This window comes from Phascolarctos cinereus, unplaced genomic scaffold (assembly GCF_003287225.1).
Source record: "Phascolarctos cinereus isolate Bilbo 61053 unplaced genomic scaffold, phaCin_HiC Scaffold_726;HRSCAF=1367, whole genome shotgun sequence".
In the NCBI taxonomy this organism is placed as follows: domain Eukaryota; kingdom Metazoa; phylum Chordata; class Mammalia; order Diprotodontia; family Phascolarctidae; genus Phascolarctos; species Phascolarctos cinereus.
In genome coordinates, this window is record NW_027556098.1 from 139,686,412 (window position 1) to 139,707,509 (window position 21,098).

The 21,098-nt window shown below is 37.8% G+C and overlaps 1 protein-coding gene across 3 annotated transcripts in view; it reads right to left on the reverse strand.

The window, feature by feature from the left end:
- CNTNAP5 (contactin associated protein family member 5) overlaps positions 1-21,098 on the reverse strand; it is a 915,392-nt gene that overhangs the window by 388,794 nt on the left and 505,500 nt on the right. For all 3 annotated transcript variants that reach the window (XM_020963128.2, XM_020963129.1, XM_078146792.1), the window contains one exon: positions 13,037-13,143. In XM_020963128.2, the coding sequence (XP_020818787.1) occupies positions 13,037-13,143 (107 nt within the window). The remainder of the gene's footprint in view (positions 1-13,036; positions 13,144-21,098) is intronic.

Sequence of the window (21,098 nt, forward strand, 5' to 3'; positions counted from 1 at the left end):
GGGAACAGATATTGAAACAAAGAAGATGCTTCATAAATACTTGGGTGATTTTAACTAAGAAGAATATTTGGGTGGAATTTAAAAAAAATAATGTTAACAAAACTGAAAATCTTAATAAAAACAAAAGATATATGGGCTGAAACATGCTCAGTGCTATTAGTCATACTTATGACATTAATGAATAAAAATGGTGTGCTACAGTGGCCTAAAATGACTTTAGACGGCCTCTAGCACCGCTTTAACCAAAGTTTCCTGAACACTCACTCGTGCCTTACCAAGCCTCACCATAGAAAATGGGGGGGGGGGGCAGTGAGATTTGTCTTTTGAGAGATCCCCAACATCTTATATGGGTCAGCTATATCATAAATAGGAATCAGTATTGTGGGGGAATATTATCAAGGGACAGTTATCAGCTCATTGAAAGAACAAAAATCCTAACAACTGGAGCTGTCCAGAAATGCAATGAAATGTTCAAGCAAAGGTCCAGGAAGCTGAATTCCTCAGGAGAGGAATCTTCCAGTATATAGGAAATTGTCTTGAATGGCTTCTAATACAATTTCTGAATATAATTTTCTTGGTTGATAATTTTGGTTTATTTGTATATTTTCACCCAGGTTATTTTTATAAGTCTGTTAGTCTTTGGGGCATCTTCTCTCCAGCTTTGGAGTAATATCTCCTTACAAAAAAATCTGTTATCACAGAAACATAAGTTCTAGAACTATCATAATCTAAGGGTCAAGTTTACTCTACTGAGCGACTGAAAGTAACAGGCAACTCTTTTCTACACATGCAAATGCTGGTTGTTTCAACATGCATCTGTTGAAACAACAGCAACAATAAACATCAAGTGTTAGGAGATTGAAATGATCACTTCCTCTTCAGGCTGGCAAGACATCAAGATTATGAGAAACAATGAACTGCAGGAATGATTGCCAGGGTCTACTATCACCACATTAACTATCAGCATGAAATCTTTGCTACTTAAAATGGACTTTGACAACTCTTCTGCTGACAGACTAATAAGCTCACTTCTATGGACTGCTTTGTTGACTGGTGTATTGCTTTTCTATGCTATATATTTTGATGCTATATATTTTATCTTACATATATGTATACACACACAAATGTACTTATATAAAGCACTATTTATGGCATATTAAAACTATACAATAGGGAAATATTCTCTGAAGGGGTAGTTGCATAAAAGAATAAGACTTCCTCAGAAGTCAATTATTCACTCATCTATCCATCTGCCTCTCCATTCATTCACTCCACAATGTGTCTACTACAAGCAAAGCACTGCAGCAGGAAAGGCAACAGAGTAATAGGAAGATAAAGACATGGTCTTGCCCTCAAGGTGCTTACATTCTTTTAGGATAAGATCAGTTACCTCTCAGGCTTGTGGTAAGTATCAGAAAGGATTATATATGTTAAGCACTATGTTAACTGCTGGTTTTGTTGTTACAGAAAATACTCACATAGGGAATTATAATGCAAAATAAAAGTGTCAGGAGGCAGGTTATTAACAAAGTGCTAGAAAAATAAATGGACTGAATATGGAGATGGGGAAGAGAAATCTTTATGGAAAAGGCAGCATTTCTTCTGGGCCTTGGAGAATAGAAAGGATTTGGATGGTTGAAGATGGGGGATTCTAGACAGATATCATGAAAAAGGCCACACTGAATGCTCATTGAGTATGAGTAATGAAGCTTGTCTAGAACATATGTTTCTAGCCAGGAAGGTAGGAGGAAAGTCTGAATGGAGGTAGGAGGAGGAAAGTCTAAAGAGAGGTAGGGGAAGGAAAGTTTGAATGGTTGGCTGGGGTCAGAACAAGGAGTATCTTGAATTTTACATTGGATATTTTTCAAAGAGAGTGGGAAATAAGGGAGGGTTTTTGAGTAGTGGGATGGAATGATCAGATATTAAGATCTTGTGTTGTTCCAATGCACTGAGAATTTGAAGTTACTTTTTGTAGTGGACAACTGAAAAGTAAAACAGATGCCAAGAAGTGACAAAGCCTTTTTTTTTTTAATTGAGATTTATTATTGAAGGCTCTGTGTTTCTGGGATTCAGCCAATTTGCATACTACTCAAGTAGAACTCATCAAGGATAAAGCCTAATAAATATAACTAATATTATAACTAATAATATTAATTAACATTATAACTAATACTGATAAGGCTGCTATAACACTTATACCCCTTTATTCTTGTTTACTTCTTTATATTTTTCCAGTGCTTTCATGTGTACTGTTTTATGTTGAACTCTCAAAAACACTGTGAAGTAGATGGAGCAGATATTATTATTCCCAATGGATACATTAGGAATGAGGTCCAAAGAAATAATTTGTTCAATGGCATTGAGAAAATTCCTGGCAGGACTAGGATTAGAACCTAGGTCTCCTAAGAACTAGGTCACAACAATTTCTAATTTATTAAATCTCACTCTCTAGAAGTTATCCCTCAAATATCACCCATAAAGAGTTTATAAATATGCCAATTCTTCTTTTCGGATAACATACGTGTCATGAAGGCTTTGAAACATATTTCGCCTAACATGGAGGCACCCCTAGGAGGGTTTGCTTTGCCAAAGCAAAGCAACGGTTGGTAATGGTTAGGCATTTTCCTAAAATGGAGGCACTCTAGGTCCCCTACCATGTAAGTAGGTATAGCCTCCTTTGATTCACTACAGACCTGGAACAAGTTATATATTTAAAACTGGTGAGACTGAGAGGGTTGCTCTCTTTATGTAGCTTTTTTTTGGGGCAAGCCTTCTTTCTTATTGCATGCAGAAGGGGAGCAGGTGCTATGAACTTAATATGTGAAAGGGGAAGGATTTACTTCTTCTGTTCCAACTCTTTTACTCTGGCTCTGAGAAATGAGCCTTGGGATGTCTGTTTCTGTTCTGTCATTTGCCCTTCTCAGTTTAAGTTTCAGCAGTGATCCCTGGAGTTGGAGACATGGCAACCTTGGAGTCAGGATTAGACATGAGATGTTTCAGCAAGCCTGCCTGTCAGAAAAGCCCTAGGAAGCCCATGTGCCTAGGACTCAAGACTGAATGGGGAGGAGGGAGTTTTATTCGGATGTTGGGACTGTATGCTCCATAAGAACTGAGCTAAGCTCTGAACCTAACACCTTTACCCTACCCAGAGACTGAGATGGTACTGGGGTAGGGGAATAATGCCTCCCAGGTGTTGGGAGAGCTAGTTTGTAATTATATTTTTTGATGAAAATATTTCATTGTAAAATCTAATCTTATTGTTAATGGCTAAATGGAACTGAGGTGTGGGGAATCATGCCCTACACTTGAAGGAACAGCATCAGTAGGACTAGAGAACCCTGATACTTCCCTCCCAAATCTCTTTAAGGGTATCAGAGAACCTTAATGGGGTGACTTGACCTCTACCTGGAGAAAACTTGATCACCAACTTTCATGTAAGTGATAGATCCTCAGCCTGAGAAGAAGTGAATAGAAGAGTCAACACAGTCTTTCCGATGGAATAGGAATGATATGCAAGAAATAATGCAGGAGTTTTGGTTTTAATCTCTTTAAATCACATAGTCAAAATTCCTGACCTTGAAAGAATGCAAACTGAGCAAGTCAAAGATGGTAACGAATTTTACTTTATGACCAGGTAAGATAACATCGTATACCATGGTGTCCTCATTCAGAATTTGGCTTGAAATAAAGAGAGCAGACAGGGTACCACTAAGACAATTATTCATCGCTTTAATGATGAACTCCAAAAAGCCCCTGACCCATTTTATGCTCTGAATGAAAACAGCACTGTGTCTTAAGGAGTCTCACCTGGCATGATTCTGAATAAAATACTAAAAGGGTTTCAAGGAGAGGCCTCCTGGGCTTTAATTACCGGCAACCACAATACCATGGTCGTATTTTAACATTTTACCTCACTTTTAAGGTTACTTGAATAAATGACATGTGGCACATGAAAATATTGAGTTCTGGGTTATCCTGTTTTGAGCAGTAGTTTCTGAGACATAACTAAAGAATGAATAGTGTTAGACTTTTATAATAATTTTATAATAATTTCCTAAGAGTCATCCCTTCAAATACCTATGCGTAAACAGATCTGGAAAGGACCTCAGAGATCATCTAGAATTACTAATTTTTAAAGATGAGGAAAGTGAGAGAGAGGAAAGTTAAATGTTTTGCCCAAGGTTTTACACAAGTAGCTTGCTGCAAAGCCAGAACAAAAAGCAAGTCTCAAGATTCCTGGCCCAGCATTCTTTCAAATATATCATTTGTGTAGTCAATTAGTTGTATCCAACTACTCATGACTCCATTTGGTGTTTTCTTGGCAAAGATACTGGAGTGGTTTGCCATTTACTTCTTTCTACTTATTTTACAGATAAGAACTGAGGCTAACAGGATTAAAAGTTACTTGCCCAGGGTCACACTGGAAAGGACATTTTTCCCCACACATTGGAAAGGACCTTATTACAGGTCACCTACTCCAATATTTTTCTGAGGCAAAAGAAAAAAAACCCTTCCAAAATATTCTTTACAAGTGATAATCCATTCTATGCTCGAGCATCTCTAAAAATAGAGAACTTACTATATGCCCCAAGGTAGCCTAGTCCATCTAAATATACTTCTAAGCACATTCCTCTCCCTCTGCTCTCTTGCATCATGCAAAATAAGTCTAGTAGTTGACAATTCTACTCTTCCTGCAGAAACAGCTAGTGGATAAAATCAGGACGACATGAGTTCAAATCCAGTCTCAGACAATTATTAGCTGTGTGACCCTGGGAAAATCATTTAACCTTTGTCTGGCCCAGTTTCCTCACCTATGAAATGGGAATAATAATTCCATCTACCTGACAGTTATTGTGAGGATCAAATAAGATAATATCTTAAGACACTTAGGCCAGTGCCTGGTGCTTAATAAAAACTTGTTCTCTTCCTCTCTTCCTAATCTTTCTCTTTCTCAAATCATCCTTGTTTCCATACAACACATCCTGATAGGTCTTGGTTTCAATTCCCTGAATATTCTGGTAACATTCCTTTAGATCAGATATGACTAATTGCTCCCACAAAACTCTAGTACAGAGGGAAGCAGATGAAATGCAATTGTGAAACATTTCACAAAACAAAAATACAACAGAACATAAACAATGTTGATATGTGGTATTTTTTTTAGTCAATATGCTTACATATATATAGTTTACCAGCCCCATTTCTATTTGTTTTGACACCAGTATTTTAGATAAGTCCCAGTTTGACAATATCCTCCCTAAAAACATGACCCTGGGAACCTGGCACACAGTCTTCAAGAGTGGCTTAACTAGGACCAAGGCCAATAGAACCTTCCTCTTCATTGCTTTGCACACTCCACTGCTACTAATACAACTTAAGAAGAATTTATTCTTGGCTGCCATATCACAGGGGACTTATGCCTACTTGATTATCCACTAAAAGTTCTAGGCTTTTTTTCATATAAATTGCAAGCTGAATCATATCTTTTTTACCCTATACTTGCATGTAGTTGATTTTTTTGAAAAGAATACAATAAACAACAACAAATAGAACATAGGACTCAATTCATCCATATTAAATTTCATTTGATTTGATTCATCACCTAGTTCCAGCCTGTCAGATCTTTTTTTTTTTCCATTTTTGGATCTCAAGAATAGCAATAATGACAATTTAGCTAGACATCCTAGGTTTGTATTAGCTGCAAATTAGATAAGCACACCATTTATGTTTTTCTCCAAGTCACTGCTAAAGATATTCAAGTTAATGTGAAGACAGATATGTTACTAGAGGATGCTCTCATACTCTGAAACTAATTTTATGTCTACTTTAATATAAATGGTTCATTTGTCAAATGCTTCACTGAAATTCAACTATCTCATGTCTATGACACTGTCCTTTCCTTATCTACCTGTCTAGTAACCCAATGAAAGAAGGAAATGAGGTCATTTTGGCATAACTGGCTCTTATGAGCTATGCTGACTCATAGTGACCTCTAGTTCCCTTTCTAATGAAAGCTCTAATAATAAGCCTTTTCAAATGTTTACAAACTATCTGTATAATAATCTGCTATGTAATTTTGCAGGCATCCACATCAAACTCATGAGCTCATATCCTGTGGAATCCCTTTTTTGAAAAGTGGAAGATTCTTTGTTTTTCTCTAGTCATGCAGTTGTTCCCATTTGCCATCATTCCTCCAAAATAAGTCACAGTTGGGTTAACCAATAACAACTGTAAGAATTTATTTATTTATTTTTTTAGATCTTGGGATTTAATTCCTCAGGGAAAGGTGGCTTGAACTTTTTTCTTTTTTTCTTTTTTTTTTTAGGGACAGCTCTCTGTTCCCTTATTGACTACCAAGATATATTTGATTTCAATTCTTTCCTGAAGATTTCATTAATTTCACTTCATTTTTTTAAATCTTGAAATCAGGGGAAAAGAAAGTAAGCTGACTAGAATGCATATGATTCATTTTTACTGATTTTTTTTTCTTTAAGCTATGTGACTTTAGATTAAGGATTTAATCTCATTATACCTCAGTCTTCTCATGTGCAAGATATTGGACTAGAAAGTCAGTGTCCATAGAACTCTTTTTGGAATAATGTTTTTAAATGCATAAAATGAAAAGCAAAAGAAACTTAATTGTGAAACAGTTATGAAAATAGGTATTTTTTATTACAATTTCATAGCCCACAGGATAAGAATCCTTGGAGTAGATATTCTCCAAGGTGCCTTTTAGATCTATGGCTCAGTGATTCACGAAGAACAGATCAGGTTGTTCAGGAATTTCTTTTAATATGGAAGATTATCTAGTTAAAATTGTATCGTGTAGATGGACTCTAGATCATGGTCCCTGGAACAAAAGTTGGTCAAATTTCTTAATATGGTCCTATGGTCCATTGTTGGTGACCCTAGTTTTGTAAGGAATTGCTCTGAGGGATCCTTTTGACTTAGAGAATCAGATTATTTTCTTTCTAAAAAAAATAATGAGAATATCATTCAATTTTATCATGATCTAAATAAATAAGTCTATATCACTTGCCTTTTCTAAGATAGCATGGTATGATCAAAAGGGCATTGGATTTGAAATCAGAAGACTTGGGTTCAAGTCTCTGTTCTGACCATTTGTAACTGGGTAATTCACCTATATTAGTCTACTAGTCTTTTCACATAAAAATTTGGAATAATGCTCTGTTTTTCTGTATACAGAACAATACATAGGCCTCAACATAGGCCACATCTGAAAAATGAGATGACTTGGAAATGGTGAAAAATAACACTGAGTATAAGCTACACTGAGTTTTGTGCACAAGTCTGATTGAAGTTTGTTTGTTTTAAAGTGGTCCTGTATTCAGAGTAATACAATAATCATACTTTCCACTTCACAGAGCTGTTGTGAGAAAAGCTTGCTGTAAATTCCAAAGTTCTATATAAAAATGGTCTATTATTATTAATGCAAGTCATGCCCAGCTTTCAAATATGGAAAATATGTCTTCATATATTCAATCTTTTTCTTCTGTGGTTTACAGAACGCTTTTTATCAATGTGACATTCAGAGTTACTGGGGTATTGTATTTGATGGCAATTAGCCTTCTGTTGATTGAAGTACACATGAAATATTTGTTGTTTCTGCTCAGGATTCAAGACAAATATCACTAGGCCTCCAAAGCAAGTCAATATCAAGAATTAAATTATGTTAAGTTAATTATTATCTCATGATTTGGGACCCACTATTGTTTCTAGGATACATGAAACAAAGCCAGCATTTATTATTTCATTTCATACAAGCTGCCAACCTATATAAGCATTTTAAATTTGACTCACTGAAATCTTAGTTGATAGAAAAAGTTAAGTAGATGACAATGGCTAATCCAAAATTTCCTAAATGTCTTCAATGGAAAGAAGTAGACCCAAGGTGAATGGATGGCCCCCATTTCTCCTATTCCCTGATACAATCTCTTCATTCCTGTCTTGCTTGTCTCCAGTTTCTCCCTCATACAACATTCCCCTTACTGCATTTATGCTTTTGTTTTGTCTTACATATTAAATGTCCTACCCCTGCCAATTATGTCACAGTGAAATCTTAACCATCCTCCAAGGCCATGCTCCTAGCTTACCTTTTTCATGAGGGCTTGCTTGACTTCTCTAACCCACACAATTTGCTTTCTTCCCTTAGTGACAAAACCATTTATACTCTACATCAGACAGGTCAGTCAGTAGATGAGTACATGTTGGCTTGTACTGTTTTCTCTTGAATCACATTATGAGCTCCTGAAGGGCAAAGAGCTTTTTTTCAACTATCATAGAACCTCATATAGTTCTGAGTGTATAATCTCTATGCAATAAATACTTGTTCACTGATTGACTTCAAAAATCTAGCTCACTTAATAGTTAATCACTCAACTCAGCTCAATTCAAAAAAAATTGTGTTAAGGACCTTCATGCATGAAGCATTGAAGTAGGCCCTAGGAAAACAAAAACAGAAACAAAATGGTCCTGGATCCTAAGGAACTTGTATTCTACTCTGGGAATACTATATTTACATAGAGCGATATGTACAAAATACTTGCAAAATAAATACAAAGTAATTTTGTAATGGGAAAATTAAACACTGACAGGATCAGTCATTTTAAGAGGTTGAGGCAAGGCAGGATACTACTGCTGGCATAGAGGATAGCCTAAGCAAAAGTATGTAGGTAGGAAGTAGACTATCACATGTAGGAAAGGAGAAAACCAGTTCATACAAAATGTAGATTAAATGAGGGAGGAATACTTTGATACGTCTGAAAAGGTAAACTGTCAGGGGCAGCTAGGTGGCGCAGGGGACAGGGCACTGGCCCTGAATTCAGGAGGACCTGAGTTCAAATCCAGCCTCAGACTAAACACTTGACACTTACTAGTGTCAAGTCACTTAACCCCAATTGCCTAAAAAAAAAAAAAGGTAAACTGGCATCAAATTGTATTGGACTTCAAATAATGAAAGATTTTGCATATTGTCCTTAATGCTAAAGAAGCCACAATATCTTCTGAAGCATAGGATAGAAATGCTCAGACCTTGCTTAAGGAAGATTATTTAGGCAACTGCATGGAGGATGGATTAGAGAGAATGGAATTAGGCAAACCATGGGTCTAAGTATAAGCAACTAATACATTTTTCATTCAATATTGTATTCCACCAATTAAGAATATTTTATTTCCCCTCTCTCTTTCTTTGTCATCCATTTATTCACTTGTATTCTCTTTTCCCTTTCTTTTTCTCTCTCCTTGCTCTCCTTTCAGTTACTTTATATGGGCCAGTGGATGTTGAGCAAATTGAGAAGCTCTGTTGTTAAAAGTTGGGACTAAAGAGATTTCTAAGTCCCCTTCAGTTGAAAAGAAAAACCAGCCATGGTATCCACAAGGATGAAAACCTCATAACATCAGGGTATTAACTTGCCTGAGCTAAGCAGCATGAACAAAGCTTTCAAAAAGTCTACTGGCTACCAGAAGCCCCCTAAACCTCTCCAACATCTCATTAGCTAGTAACCCTCTTTCCAGGTGAAAGTATTTCTGCCTACACCAAAGGCAGCACTGTTACGACAGCACACATGCACTGTGCTATACTGTGATCGCTAGTGTGACAGTTACTATAGTGTTTCATAGCCAGACAACTGATAGGGCTTCCAATCAATAGCCAGCTATTGACTGCCTGACAGAAGAAGCTCTATATCTGGCTGTGTATGATGGAAGGAAAGGATGAAAGCTGACATCCTCTTTCCCTACTGAAAAGTGAGCTAGAGGCTGTTAACATGTCAAAAGAGCTAGACTATGAAAGGAGATTAACACAGCCAGACAACAAGGTGAAGACATCTGGGAAAAGGGCAGCTTGATCATCCTAAAAGGGAATGAAATTGAGGTCAAAGAACTTCACACACGTTTAGAGAAATATAAAAATGATAATGAATCATTCATTAACACATATTTACTCTGCCAAATTGGGTCAGTTTGGTGCTTAAGCATTCATCAAATATTAGGTGTCCTGTATTGTGCTAAGCAAAGAGCAGGTATGTCATAAATAGCTATTGACTGATGGAGAATATTCAAAAGGAAGAGTCATTGTTCTGGAGTATATCATCTAATTAATTCTTATTTTCTTCATCAAAAACATTTTGAAGGTCACATTGAATATGCCATAATCAAAACTGTTTCCTAAAGATCTTAGGCAGCACCCCAAATTTCAAAGCTTCTAAAATAACTTTTAACCAGACTCTTCATGCTGCCTCACATCATTTTGGTTCTGTATAAGGCCAGAAAAACAAACCTAATGCCACACACCTGGCATAAAGGCTTGCTGAGTTTGTGTGAATATCACCTTCATTAGCAGCTGTAGCATAGTGTGGGGGGAAAGAGCAGAATGTGAACATGGGATCAAAGAGTAAGAATAGATCTCAGAGGCCATCTAATTCAATGCCTACATTTCGTATTGAAGGAAACTGAGACCCATGGAAGTGAAATGTCTTGCCCAAGGTCATAAATCGGCTAGTGGCAGAGATGCGGATTCAGAACCAGATCATCTGACACAAAAACCCAGCACGTATTCCACTGTATCACGCTACCATAGAGGACTTGGTTTCAAATCTCAGACCTGCTACTTGGACAAAGCAAGTTACTGAGCCTCTCTGAGCCTCAGTTTCCTCATCTATAAAACAAGAGGCCTGGGCTAAATGATTACAATTCTTTCTAGGTATGATATATGATTCAGAAGACTGATTCAGCTCATACCATGGAATAAAGTCCCTTATTTCTTTCCCTCTATCTAAACGCTACCCATCTCCTATGGCTAACTTGAGTTTAACCTCTTCCATGAAGCTTTCCTAACTACTCTGGAGGCCAGAGACCGTGCTTATACCTGACTTCTATATCCCACCCAGTACGCGACACAGGAATGGGAACACAGTAGCGACACATATTGCTTAAGTGATTATGCCTCAGAGAACCTGCTAACCTGTCGCCTTTAATAAGATACTTTACACGGCACCTTAAAACAATGATTTAAGAAAAATAAGATGAGTGGAGCTGAAAAGGAAAAATCAGGGAATATCTATGACTGGAAAGAGAGCCCCTGGCAGTTATGCAAAGCCTCAAAGCAACACAATACCTCAAATTTGTCTCTAGTTCAGGTGAATTATTGGATTTTTAGTATTGTTACAGCCCACATTCTTAGGCACTGATAGATTTCCCAGAAGCACAAGGAGAGCTTCAAAAAAAAAATTTAAGGTACTGTATTTACCTTTTCATCTCATCAGCCTTGATATTGTCCTTTTAAAAACCAGTACCTCATACCAATTAATTCTCAACTTTACAACCTTGGGTGGGGATGACTGTTGTTAAGTTTAGGGGGAAAAAACCCTCCATTTTTAGCCTGATAGATGGATTAAAATGCAAGGAATCAAGCATTGTCAGTCACAAGACTCTGGACAAAAGAGCTGGATTATTTCTAGGAAAGCAAATGTAACAGATTTGAAGGGATGAGGATTTCTGAAATTTAGTAAACTGTGAGCTTCAGCATTTGGCCATCCCCTGTATATAAGGTTCCACTTCCCCATTGTAAAAGGAAAAGTAGTATTTGCACTTTGGGTATGTATGTTAATCAATTCCCTGGAACTGTTCTAAATAAAATCACCTTAGTCTTGGTAATTTTTTGCTACCATTTCTGAGAGTTTGCCTGATTCCTAGTTCAGCTTTTTCAGGCTCTCTCTGGGCCTAAGAAATAATTATGGAATGTTAGAACAGAAAAACTTCAGAGAACATATAGTTCAGCTCCTTAATTTTATAGAGGAGGAAAGTGGATCGTCCAAGGTCACAAAGCAAGTTAGAGACAGAGCTTCTATAAGGACCCAGGTATGTTCATGTCACTACACTACCAAGTAAAAAACTGTCTTGAAAAGGAGCTAATTTTTTTTAAGCTAATATCATTTCTCTCATTGCTATGGAGAATGGCAAAAGCTCTAAGAAGAAAGCACATCTTTCATCTCTGACACTATAGAAATAACCAGGTTCAAAACAGGTAAGCAGTGTGTCTATATGCCTTATGGATACAGCTCTGAGGACATGAGAGAGGAAGTAAATATAATCCAAGAAATAAGTAAGTGGCAAGGGATTTCCATTAAATGAAGGGTTTGGACTCCAAGGTATACTCCAGAGCTGATATTCTATGATTCCATAAGATTTAGCTGACAATGTGTTGGCTGCTTATATTAATGAGGTAATGCTGAATATGAGTTTTCTGAAGTATCTCACATTTACTATTAGGTCATTTTTCATCATGTATGTGTTGCAATTCTTTATAGGCTACATAGTATTGAAAGCAACACACTAGGGTAGTGTCAAGTCCTCTAAGTGTTAGTGGGATATTTTATACTGTTCCCCAAAAGAAAAGGAATGATTATTCTACTTTATTATGACTAGCCTCAAACTAAAGCAGAGAAACCTTCTATTTTCTTTCCATTTCCCACTGGCACCTAGAACAACCCCTGAAAGTTATTCAAAGAATGTTGGTGGTTGAGGATACAGGACACCGCATTCACTTCTATATCTTTTCTCTCCAGCAACTGTACAACTCATACATAGCTTTTAGCATATAACATAAATCTCAACTCTTGGTATTTGTATTTATAATCTTAATCTACTCCAGTGCCTGATAGCAGGTGCTTAATTAATGAATGCTGATTCATTCTTTCTGACTAATCTCTTCTTTGAACTTCCATTATACTAAAAGCTAATACAATACCATATAATTTAGCACTTAATTAAACTCTTAGTTGTTTGTACACAATAATTTTGTCTCCCCAATTTTAGTGTGGGTTATTAGAGGGCAAAGAATACATTTATACTGAAAAAATATATTCTTATCCCCTTTTGCTACAGTAGTAGTTCTGGGCACACAGTAGGCACTTAATGCACTATCTGTGATTGAAACTATGATTCAAGATTTCTTCCATCATGCCCTCCTGTTAAAATTCACAAAAGCCTGTTCTGAATATCTTTCAGGCCTACTTACAGTTATGGCATGTGGCTCCAGTATAACCTGTGTCACTGCAGTTACAGTAAAAGGTGGCCCAAGACTGAGTACACGTTCCTCCATGTTCACAGTAGTTTGGCAAACATCTAATCAAAGATAAAATACAAACACATAAAACAGTGCAATTAATTTTATAGGATATGAGTTGATATGCAATACATGTCAAGGGAAAAGTAAATCTTCAGAGAATAGCTTACCCACACAAGCCCATCTGTCACTCAGTAAACCCAAGAGAAGACTCAAGTCAGTTCAGTATCATAGCACCCCACACAAACAGTGGGTAGACTTCATGGGGAGCTACTCTTGATTCTCATCCCTGATTTAGTTAAAAGATGAATTGAACAATACTATCAAATTTAAAATGAGGTGATCAGGGCAAGTGCAGGTGTGAGTATTCACAGCTGAAGACATTCTGTAGAATTCGGATCAATTTTTGGTATTTCTGGAGGGCCAAGGGAAATGACAGATGACTCAGTTAATTTCCACCCCTGCTTCCATTTTTTGAGGTATATCCAAAAGCTGATTTTAAATGAACACAGAAAAAAATGAAACAAAAGAAATAAACAATAAAAAACTCAAGAGATTTGAACTCATTTAAATCATGCCTATCACGAAAATTTTGGAAAAATCACACTATCTTCTAAGCCAGACAGATGTCAAAGGGTGAGCAACAGTACGGAAAAGCTAAAGGGTGCACTGTGATCTTCATTGTGTGTATGGCAAGTAGAATTAACAACAGGATTTATCCCCTAAGAGTCCTGTGTATTGATGTATGAAACTTTTCAGCAATGATTATTTTAAAAACAGAAATGAATATCCCCGCATGTGTTCAGATGTATTATTAGAAAGTTTCTGCTCAGCACAGCAAATATGTAGTTGTGCTGAGTGAGCTATTGTTCTAGAACGAACATATCCTCAGCTATGTGGTGCCAAATAAATGTTCAGAAAAGAAATAAAAGTCAACTAAGTTTATAGGATGGGATAAGGCTGAAAGTGGGAAGGGACTCTAAAGGGTGTGTAATGAAATCCCCTCATATTACAGAACAAAAAGCTGAGCATTAGAAAGGTTAAGTGACTGGCCCAGGATTACACAGGTAGTAATTAGCGGGCAAAGATATTAACCCAGATTCTCTGACTTCAAATGCATTGTTATTTGCATTGTACCAGGCTGACTCTCTATTGTGCAATCACAGCTGTACCAATACTCTCTTTATGTCCCTAATTCTCTTTCTTTGTCTCTCTCATACACTCTCTCCAATTGTGTTAGCTGAACAAAGTTCAGTACTTGCTTCCATTGAGATCATTTATGCCTGCCTACTTACACAGTTTGATCAATTCAGCCAGTCTCTCCTTTGGCCTCTCCTGTCCAATTTTCTTCTTTTTGTTTCCTGTTTCATGTTGTTCAGGGCATTTGGGAGTTTCTGCCTGGATGCAATTACGTGTCCCAGATCCCTGAGGTTGCTATCATATCAGTGCCTCAACTTTAAGATATATTCAACATTTTGTGAATATATGAATGAAATTATATTTTGATATTTATAAAAATCCAATTAAATATTGATTCAATTTGCTTTCCTTCTTTTTTCCAAAGGAAAACAAAAAGAAAGTAGCATAGACCACTTTGTTTGCAAAATAATAATTGGCCTGATTACGGTCCTCATGCATGTGAGTAAATGTAATGTGGCTGTCTAAAGTATCTTTCCTAAAATGTTGAGAATTTAAAAAAATTTATTTTTAACATTCTTTTCTTCACAAGTTTTGAGTCTCAAATTCTTTCCATTCTTTCCACCCCTCCCTCACCCATTGAAAAGATAAGCAATATAATATCAATTAAACATGTGAAATAATTAAAAACATATTTCCACATTAGCTATATCGCAAAAAAAAAATAAAGCGAGAAAGTTATGCTTCAATTTGTACTCAGAGTTCATCAGTTCTCTCTCTGGAAATGGGTAGTATTTTCTTTATCATGAATCTTTTGTAACTGTCTTGCATCATTGTATTGATCAGAATAGCCATGTCTTTCATAGTTGATCATCATTACAATATTGTTGTTACTATGCACAGTGATCTCCCAGTTGTTCTCATTTCACTTTACGTGAATTTCATGGGAGTCTTCCCATTTGTTTTTTGTTGTTTTTTTAGTTTTGTTTTGTTTTGTTTTTTGGAAACCAACCCCTTGTCATTTCTTATAGTATAACAGTAGTCCATCATAAGCACATGCCATAACTTATTCAGTTACTCCTAAATTGACAAGTAACCCTTCAATTTCAAATTCTTTACCACCACAAAAAGAGCTGCTATAAATATTTTTTGTACATATAGCTCCATTTTGGGGGGAATAGACCTAGAAATGGTATTGCTCGGTTAAAGGGTATGCACATTTTTATTATATTGGGCATAGTTCCAAACTGTTCTCCAGGATGTTTGGACTAGTTCGCAACTCCACCAACAGTTTATTAATATACTTATTTTTCCTCAACTCTTCCAGCATTTGTTATTTCTGATAGGGACGAGGTGGTACCCTAGAATTGTTTGTTGGCTCTGCCACTCCAAAATTTGATTTGAGTTGGCATTTTAAAGTTGTTTGGAGGGGAATGTAAGGAGAATTTAGCTAGATTGCTACCTGTATTCTGCCATCTTGGCTCTGTATCCTCTAATAAGTAGTATTGAGAAATTTAATTAGTAATTGTGTACTTCATCTATAGAATACTTTTATTTTATAAAACATTTCAACTTTTAAAAAATAATATTATCTACTCTATGTATGACACAGTGTCAGCTGTCAGGAATATAAAGAAAACAGCAGCAACAGCAAAAAGGCCTTCCCTCAAGGATATACAATTTCACTTGAGAAGGGGAATGACACCTGTGTATATATAAATAAGTACAAAGGATATACAAATGCAAATAATATAAAGCAATTTCAACAGGCAGATTGCATTAACACCTTATTGCCAGCATTGCTATCCATATTTTACAAATGGAGAATCAAAGACAAGCATCTGAATAGATAGCGAGATATTCCCTTCCTGACATCTTTTTCTACCTTCTTCCTATCTTAGCATCAAAGATTTAGAGGCAGAGGGGTCCTCAAAGATCATCTGTCCCAATACCCTTATTTTTTCACCTGTATATGAGAAAAGTGAAGCCCAGAAAGGAAAAAAAAATACTTTGCTCATGATAAGATGAGCAGTTACTGGCAAAAACTTCCTTTGAACCCAGGTCATCTGACTTCAAATTCAACATACTTTATTCTATGTCATGATGCCTCTTCTCTCTCTCTCTCTCTCTCTCTCTCTCTCTCTCTCTCTCTCTCTCTCTCTCTCTCTCTCTCTCTCTCTCTTTATTTGTTTGTTTGTTTTCAATTGACTCCTGCTAAACATTTATTGTGTACGTGGAATTTTTCAGAGGTACTGAAGCAAGTATTTTTTTAAATATAGCACTAATAATCCCTGACCCGAGGGAGCTTAAAACATGCTACAGGAGAGTAGATAATGTGTATTTTAGGACACAAGTTAAAGACAGAAGAGTGAACATTACACACAAGTGCCTTTGAGCATAAAGGGGAAAAAAAGGCCAAGCAGTGTGCTTAAGCAAAGAAGGCATCTTTGGAGGAGATAACTGTTAGTCTCAATACAAATCTCTATCAAATAATCGTTTATTAGGTATGTACTAAGTGCAACACAAGAGGCAACTTGGCATAATGGATAAAGGGCCAGGTTTTGAGATAGTGTAATAGCTACTTGGGCAAGACCTGCACTTGCTGACTTGTAAGCATGGATCAGTTTTTAAGACCTATTTCTTCCTAGCTTGAGAAGTGAAACTATTGGGGGATTGGTACTGGAGGATGGGGTTTTCTGCTATATGAAATTTATCTGGAGAGATGCAAGGAGTTGGGGGGACAGAGACAGAAAGAGAGGAAGGCAGATGCTGTAGGCATAACCCTAAAGCCAGCACTCTCTTAGTTCAGATTCAGTGTTGGAAAAAATGAGGCACTCGTGACTCACTGAACATTTAAGAAAGGAGGAGGTTTTCTTTCTCACACATAGCAAGGATATGCAACAATGACATAAAATTAGCAACTCTTAGCTTCTCTAGATGCAGTTCTTCTCATCCAGAAACATATTTAGGCAGTCAGTCATCAAGATACAGTGACTTACATGATATTGGTCCCCCACCAAGTCTGAAAGACTCAGATCCTTTGTTTTTTGTTTGTTTTTCGTTTGTTTTTCTTTTCTTTTCTTTTTTTATTGGCCATTGGCCAGGAAGCTAGATCTGACAAGCTGGGGCCAATCAGATTTTGTGAGGAGAGGAGAGATAATATGATTTCTTGTTTGGTGAGAGCAATTATATGGTCCTGTGCCCAGCACAGCATGGTATCACCACTCAAATTTTCAAATTGACACTGGACCCACTTTCCAACCTCTGCTACTCTGCTTCAATCTGATTTTTGTTTTTGTTGTTGTTGTTGTTTTTAAGCATATGCCTCTCATGGGTGTCCATATATCCCACAAACAATTGTATGAAGTGGGAAGCATCAGCAAAATTCCTCCATTGGTCTTAACTCCAAAGATTTTTCAATTCTGTGCTCTCCAGGCTCTAGACTTCTTGGCCTGACCTATGGAACTAGTATAGATGAAGATCCTCTTTGAACCATTCCTCAAAGGTCTTTCACATATCAGTTGTACAGTCTGGATCTCAGCCAACTAGATGGAATTGCCAGTATCCCTATTCCCAAAGGTATCTCCTGTTACCAGATTAGTGGCTATCACAAGTTCATTTTTGCATTCCTCTCAGTAGCAGATGGAACAATTGATAACCAGAAGGAATGGCATTCCTCAGGAGCCAGGTCCTTATAAGCTGGAGCCCCCTAGGCCAGTGGAAGAGGGAGGATTTCAGAGTCTGAACAGGAGACCTCAGTCCTTGACATAGTCACTACCTGTTTATGAAGCACTAATACCAAAGGGACCCTGGCAAGCGTGGTTTCTAATGTACAATTTCCATTTAGCAATCAAAGCCTCCTTGCATTGTCCAGCCAACAATAAGGAACTCTGAACAAAGAATGATTATGATCCAGTGTCATCTGTTCAGTAGCAACTTGGGCTCAGTAAGAGGTGATCAACTACTTTATTAAAAGTATTATGATGAGTGGATGCTCTGGAGAGCCTGGAGATCTAGACACCCAATAGTGGCTTATTCTGACCACCCCTTGGTGTCTGCCAAAGACTTTATCCAGTCTGATCTTTATGGACAGAGTCCAAAAACATAGCCTTTACATGGTTGTAAGGGCCCAAGGGGAGAGACTCCTGGACAACTCACTTTACATCTTCCAAGGCTCTAGCCTGTTCCAGGTCCCCCTTGAAAGACAATGACTTTTCAGTGTCTCAGTAAATGGAAGCTATCAGAATATCCAGGTGAGGGTTGTGGGTTTTCCAGTATCTAAACAGTCCAGTAGGTTTCTAGGTTTCCTTCTTAGATTGTGGGAAATCAAGTGTCAGTAGATTATTTGGGTCTGTACCTGTAATCTTCTGTGCTCTCTCCTCCCACTGTATTTCCCAAAACTGAGTGTTCCTGATCAGCAATTTTCATAGGATTGATTTTTCAATCCTTCTCTATCATATATGCCACCATCTGATCTAGGGGCCCTGCTGCCATGGCCTCACCTGGTCCAGTAAACATTAGTACATCAACATAGGGGTACATACCAATGCCTTCCAGACCTTTCAGGTCTCTGGCCACCAAAATGGGGCAGTATAAAGGAAAATTCAAGTAGTCCTGAAGAAGGATGATGAGAGTGTATTGTACTCCTTCCCAGGTGAAAGCAAACTGTTCCTGATGATTTTCAGCCACAGAAATAGAGGGATAAGTATTGGCAAAGTTGATAGCCCCATATCACTCACCCTGGGCCTCAGATAATGTTGTACAACATAGACAAGGTCAGGAATAGCTGAAGAGACAGACATGATGGCTTTTTTCAACTCCCTGTAGTAACTGTAAACTGCTAGGTACCATCCTCACAGGTGAAACAAGGTTATTGTGAGGGGATTTGGCATAAGAAAGTACTTCAACTTACTTCACGTCTATCACTCTCACGGACTTGATATTGTAGAGTGTTAACCACATGAGACGCGTTAGGTAACTGTAAGGATTTCCATTTGGCCCTACTCTCAATAATAACATGTCTAGAGGCTGCTAAAAGGGTACACACACATAGTGGGCCTATAGAACTTCTTCCTTTTGTGGACTGCCCTCTGTAGCCTCCCCAAATGATCCAAATGATGTAGGGGCTTTAAAGGGTAGTTCAGACTTAGGTGGAATGAAGGCCTCCTTATGCCCTGGTGCTTGATTTCCCCATAGAGTTTAATAAGCATCCCTGTAGGCTGACCACCAATTACTTTCTTATCAACCCCAAGTTTCAGGAGCTACTCCCAAAGCTCCCTCCTTGGTATAGTGGCATTCCCCTCTGCCCACCTAACAGGACAGCAGTGGGTTCTGTGACTTCTCTCCCTATTCTCAGAGTGACTACTTGCACTATTACCAGTATTTGCCCAAGCCAATATTGTCTCAACATCATGTTCAGATTTCATGAATTGATCAATCAACACTCTCATGATTGCAGGGTGGGGGAAACCCATAGCTAAATTCTAAAACCATTCTCTTAGGGAATCCACTCAGAAAGTGGGACCTAACTGCCCCAGGGACATTCTGAACACAGCAAGCCTTCCCTTGGGGAAGGAGAGGTGTGTATGAATAAATGCAATCAATCAAACCCATTTCTTCTAGGAACTTCACCTACTCCCTTGCAGATTCCCTTGTGAGAGCTATCTACAAGGGGATTTCAACTTTACAAGGCCAAGGGCAAATAATGATCCACCTCAGTCACCCAAAATAAAACAAAGAGCTTATCCTTCTGGGGGTTTGAATACGTTTAGTTGGCTTTATAAAAGGAGGTACTCATTAAGTTCCCCCAAGCAACGGAAGTCTAAAGACTTTTCAGCTTAGGCTCTATCAGACCAAACCCTCAGGAGCCATTGTTCCAACATATCCTCAAATTTCTGTTTGAGTTCCTATAACCACCACTCCAGTGGAACTTCTAGAGGACTGCTAGGTGACTCAGTGAATAAAGCATAGGTTTGGAGTCAGGAATATTCATTTTCCTGAGTTCATATCTGGCCTCACACAATTACTAGCTGTGTGACCCTGGGCAAGTCCACTTAACCCTGTCTGCCTCAGTTTCCTCATCTGTAAAATGAGCTAGAGAAGGAAACAGCAAACCACTCCAGTATTTCTGCCAAGAAAACTTTAAATGGGGTCACAAAGAGTCAGAAAGGAATGAAAAAAACCACAAAAAAACAGGACTGAAAAACAATAACCAGTACCACCACTTTTCTTGGGTGGAAAAGGTTCTCCCACAGTTTGTCCCCTCAGAGCAGGAAGTCACCATCCTTTGGAGACCAATAATAGGATAAGCCTGGGACTTTTTAAACACCAGTGTGAATTCTCTAGGCTTTACCTAGTCTGCTCCCCATCTCTAGTCTCTTGGCTCCTGTCTCTGAGTCAGAGACCTTAGGGTAGATTCCAGTCTAGGGCTCCTCACTCACTATTCTCCTCAGGAGACATCTTTTCACCTAGCAGTCAAGGGATTGTGTCAGAATGGATTTGATTTTGAATATAATGAATAATCTATATTTTAAGACTTCTAACTCTAGAGAAAGGAAGTCACTACAAACTAGTTAATCTCATTACCTCCAAGCAGGAATGCTGCTTTATTTGGATATTTGGAGGGTGTGCCATTCTTGAGAAGAAAAACAGAAGGAGGTGAAGGGAGGAAGGAGAACCTGGAACTCAAGAAATCAAGTCCTAAAACAGCACAGCACCTGAGGATACAATCTGATGTCCTCAGGGAGAATCAGTTTTACTTACTCATTGAAGTGGAGGGCAGTGTGAGTTACAGGGCTTTTCAGGAAAACTGACCTCCAAAGAGACATCTTCTAGGCAATAGTAGGAAGACAAAAGATCAAATCCTGCTTGTGACATA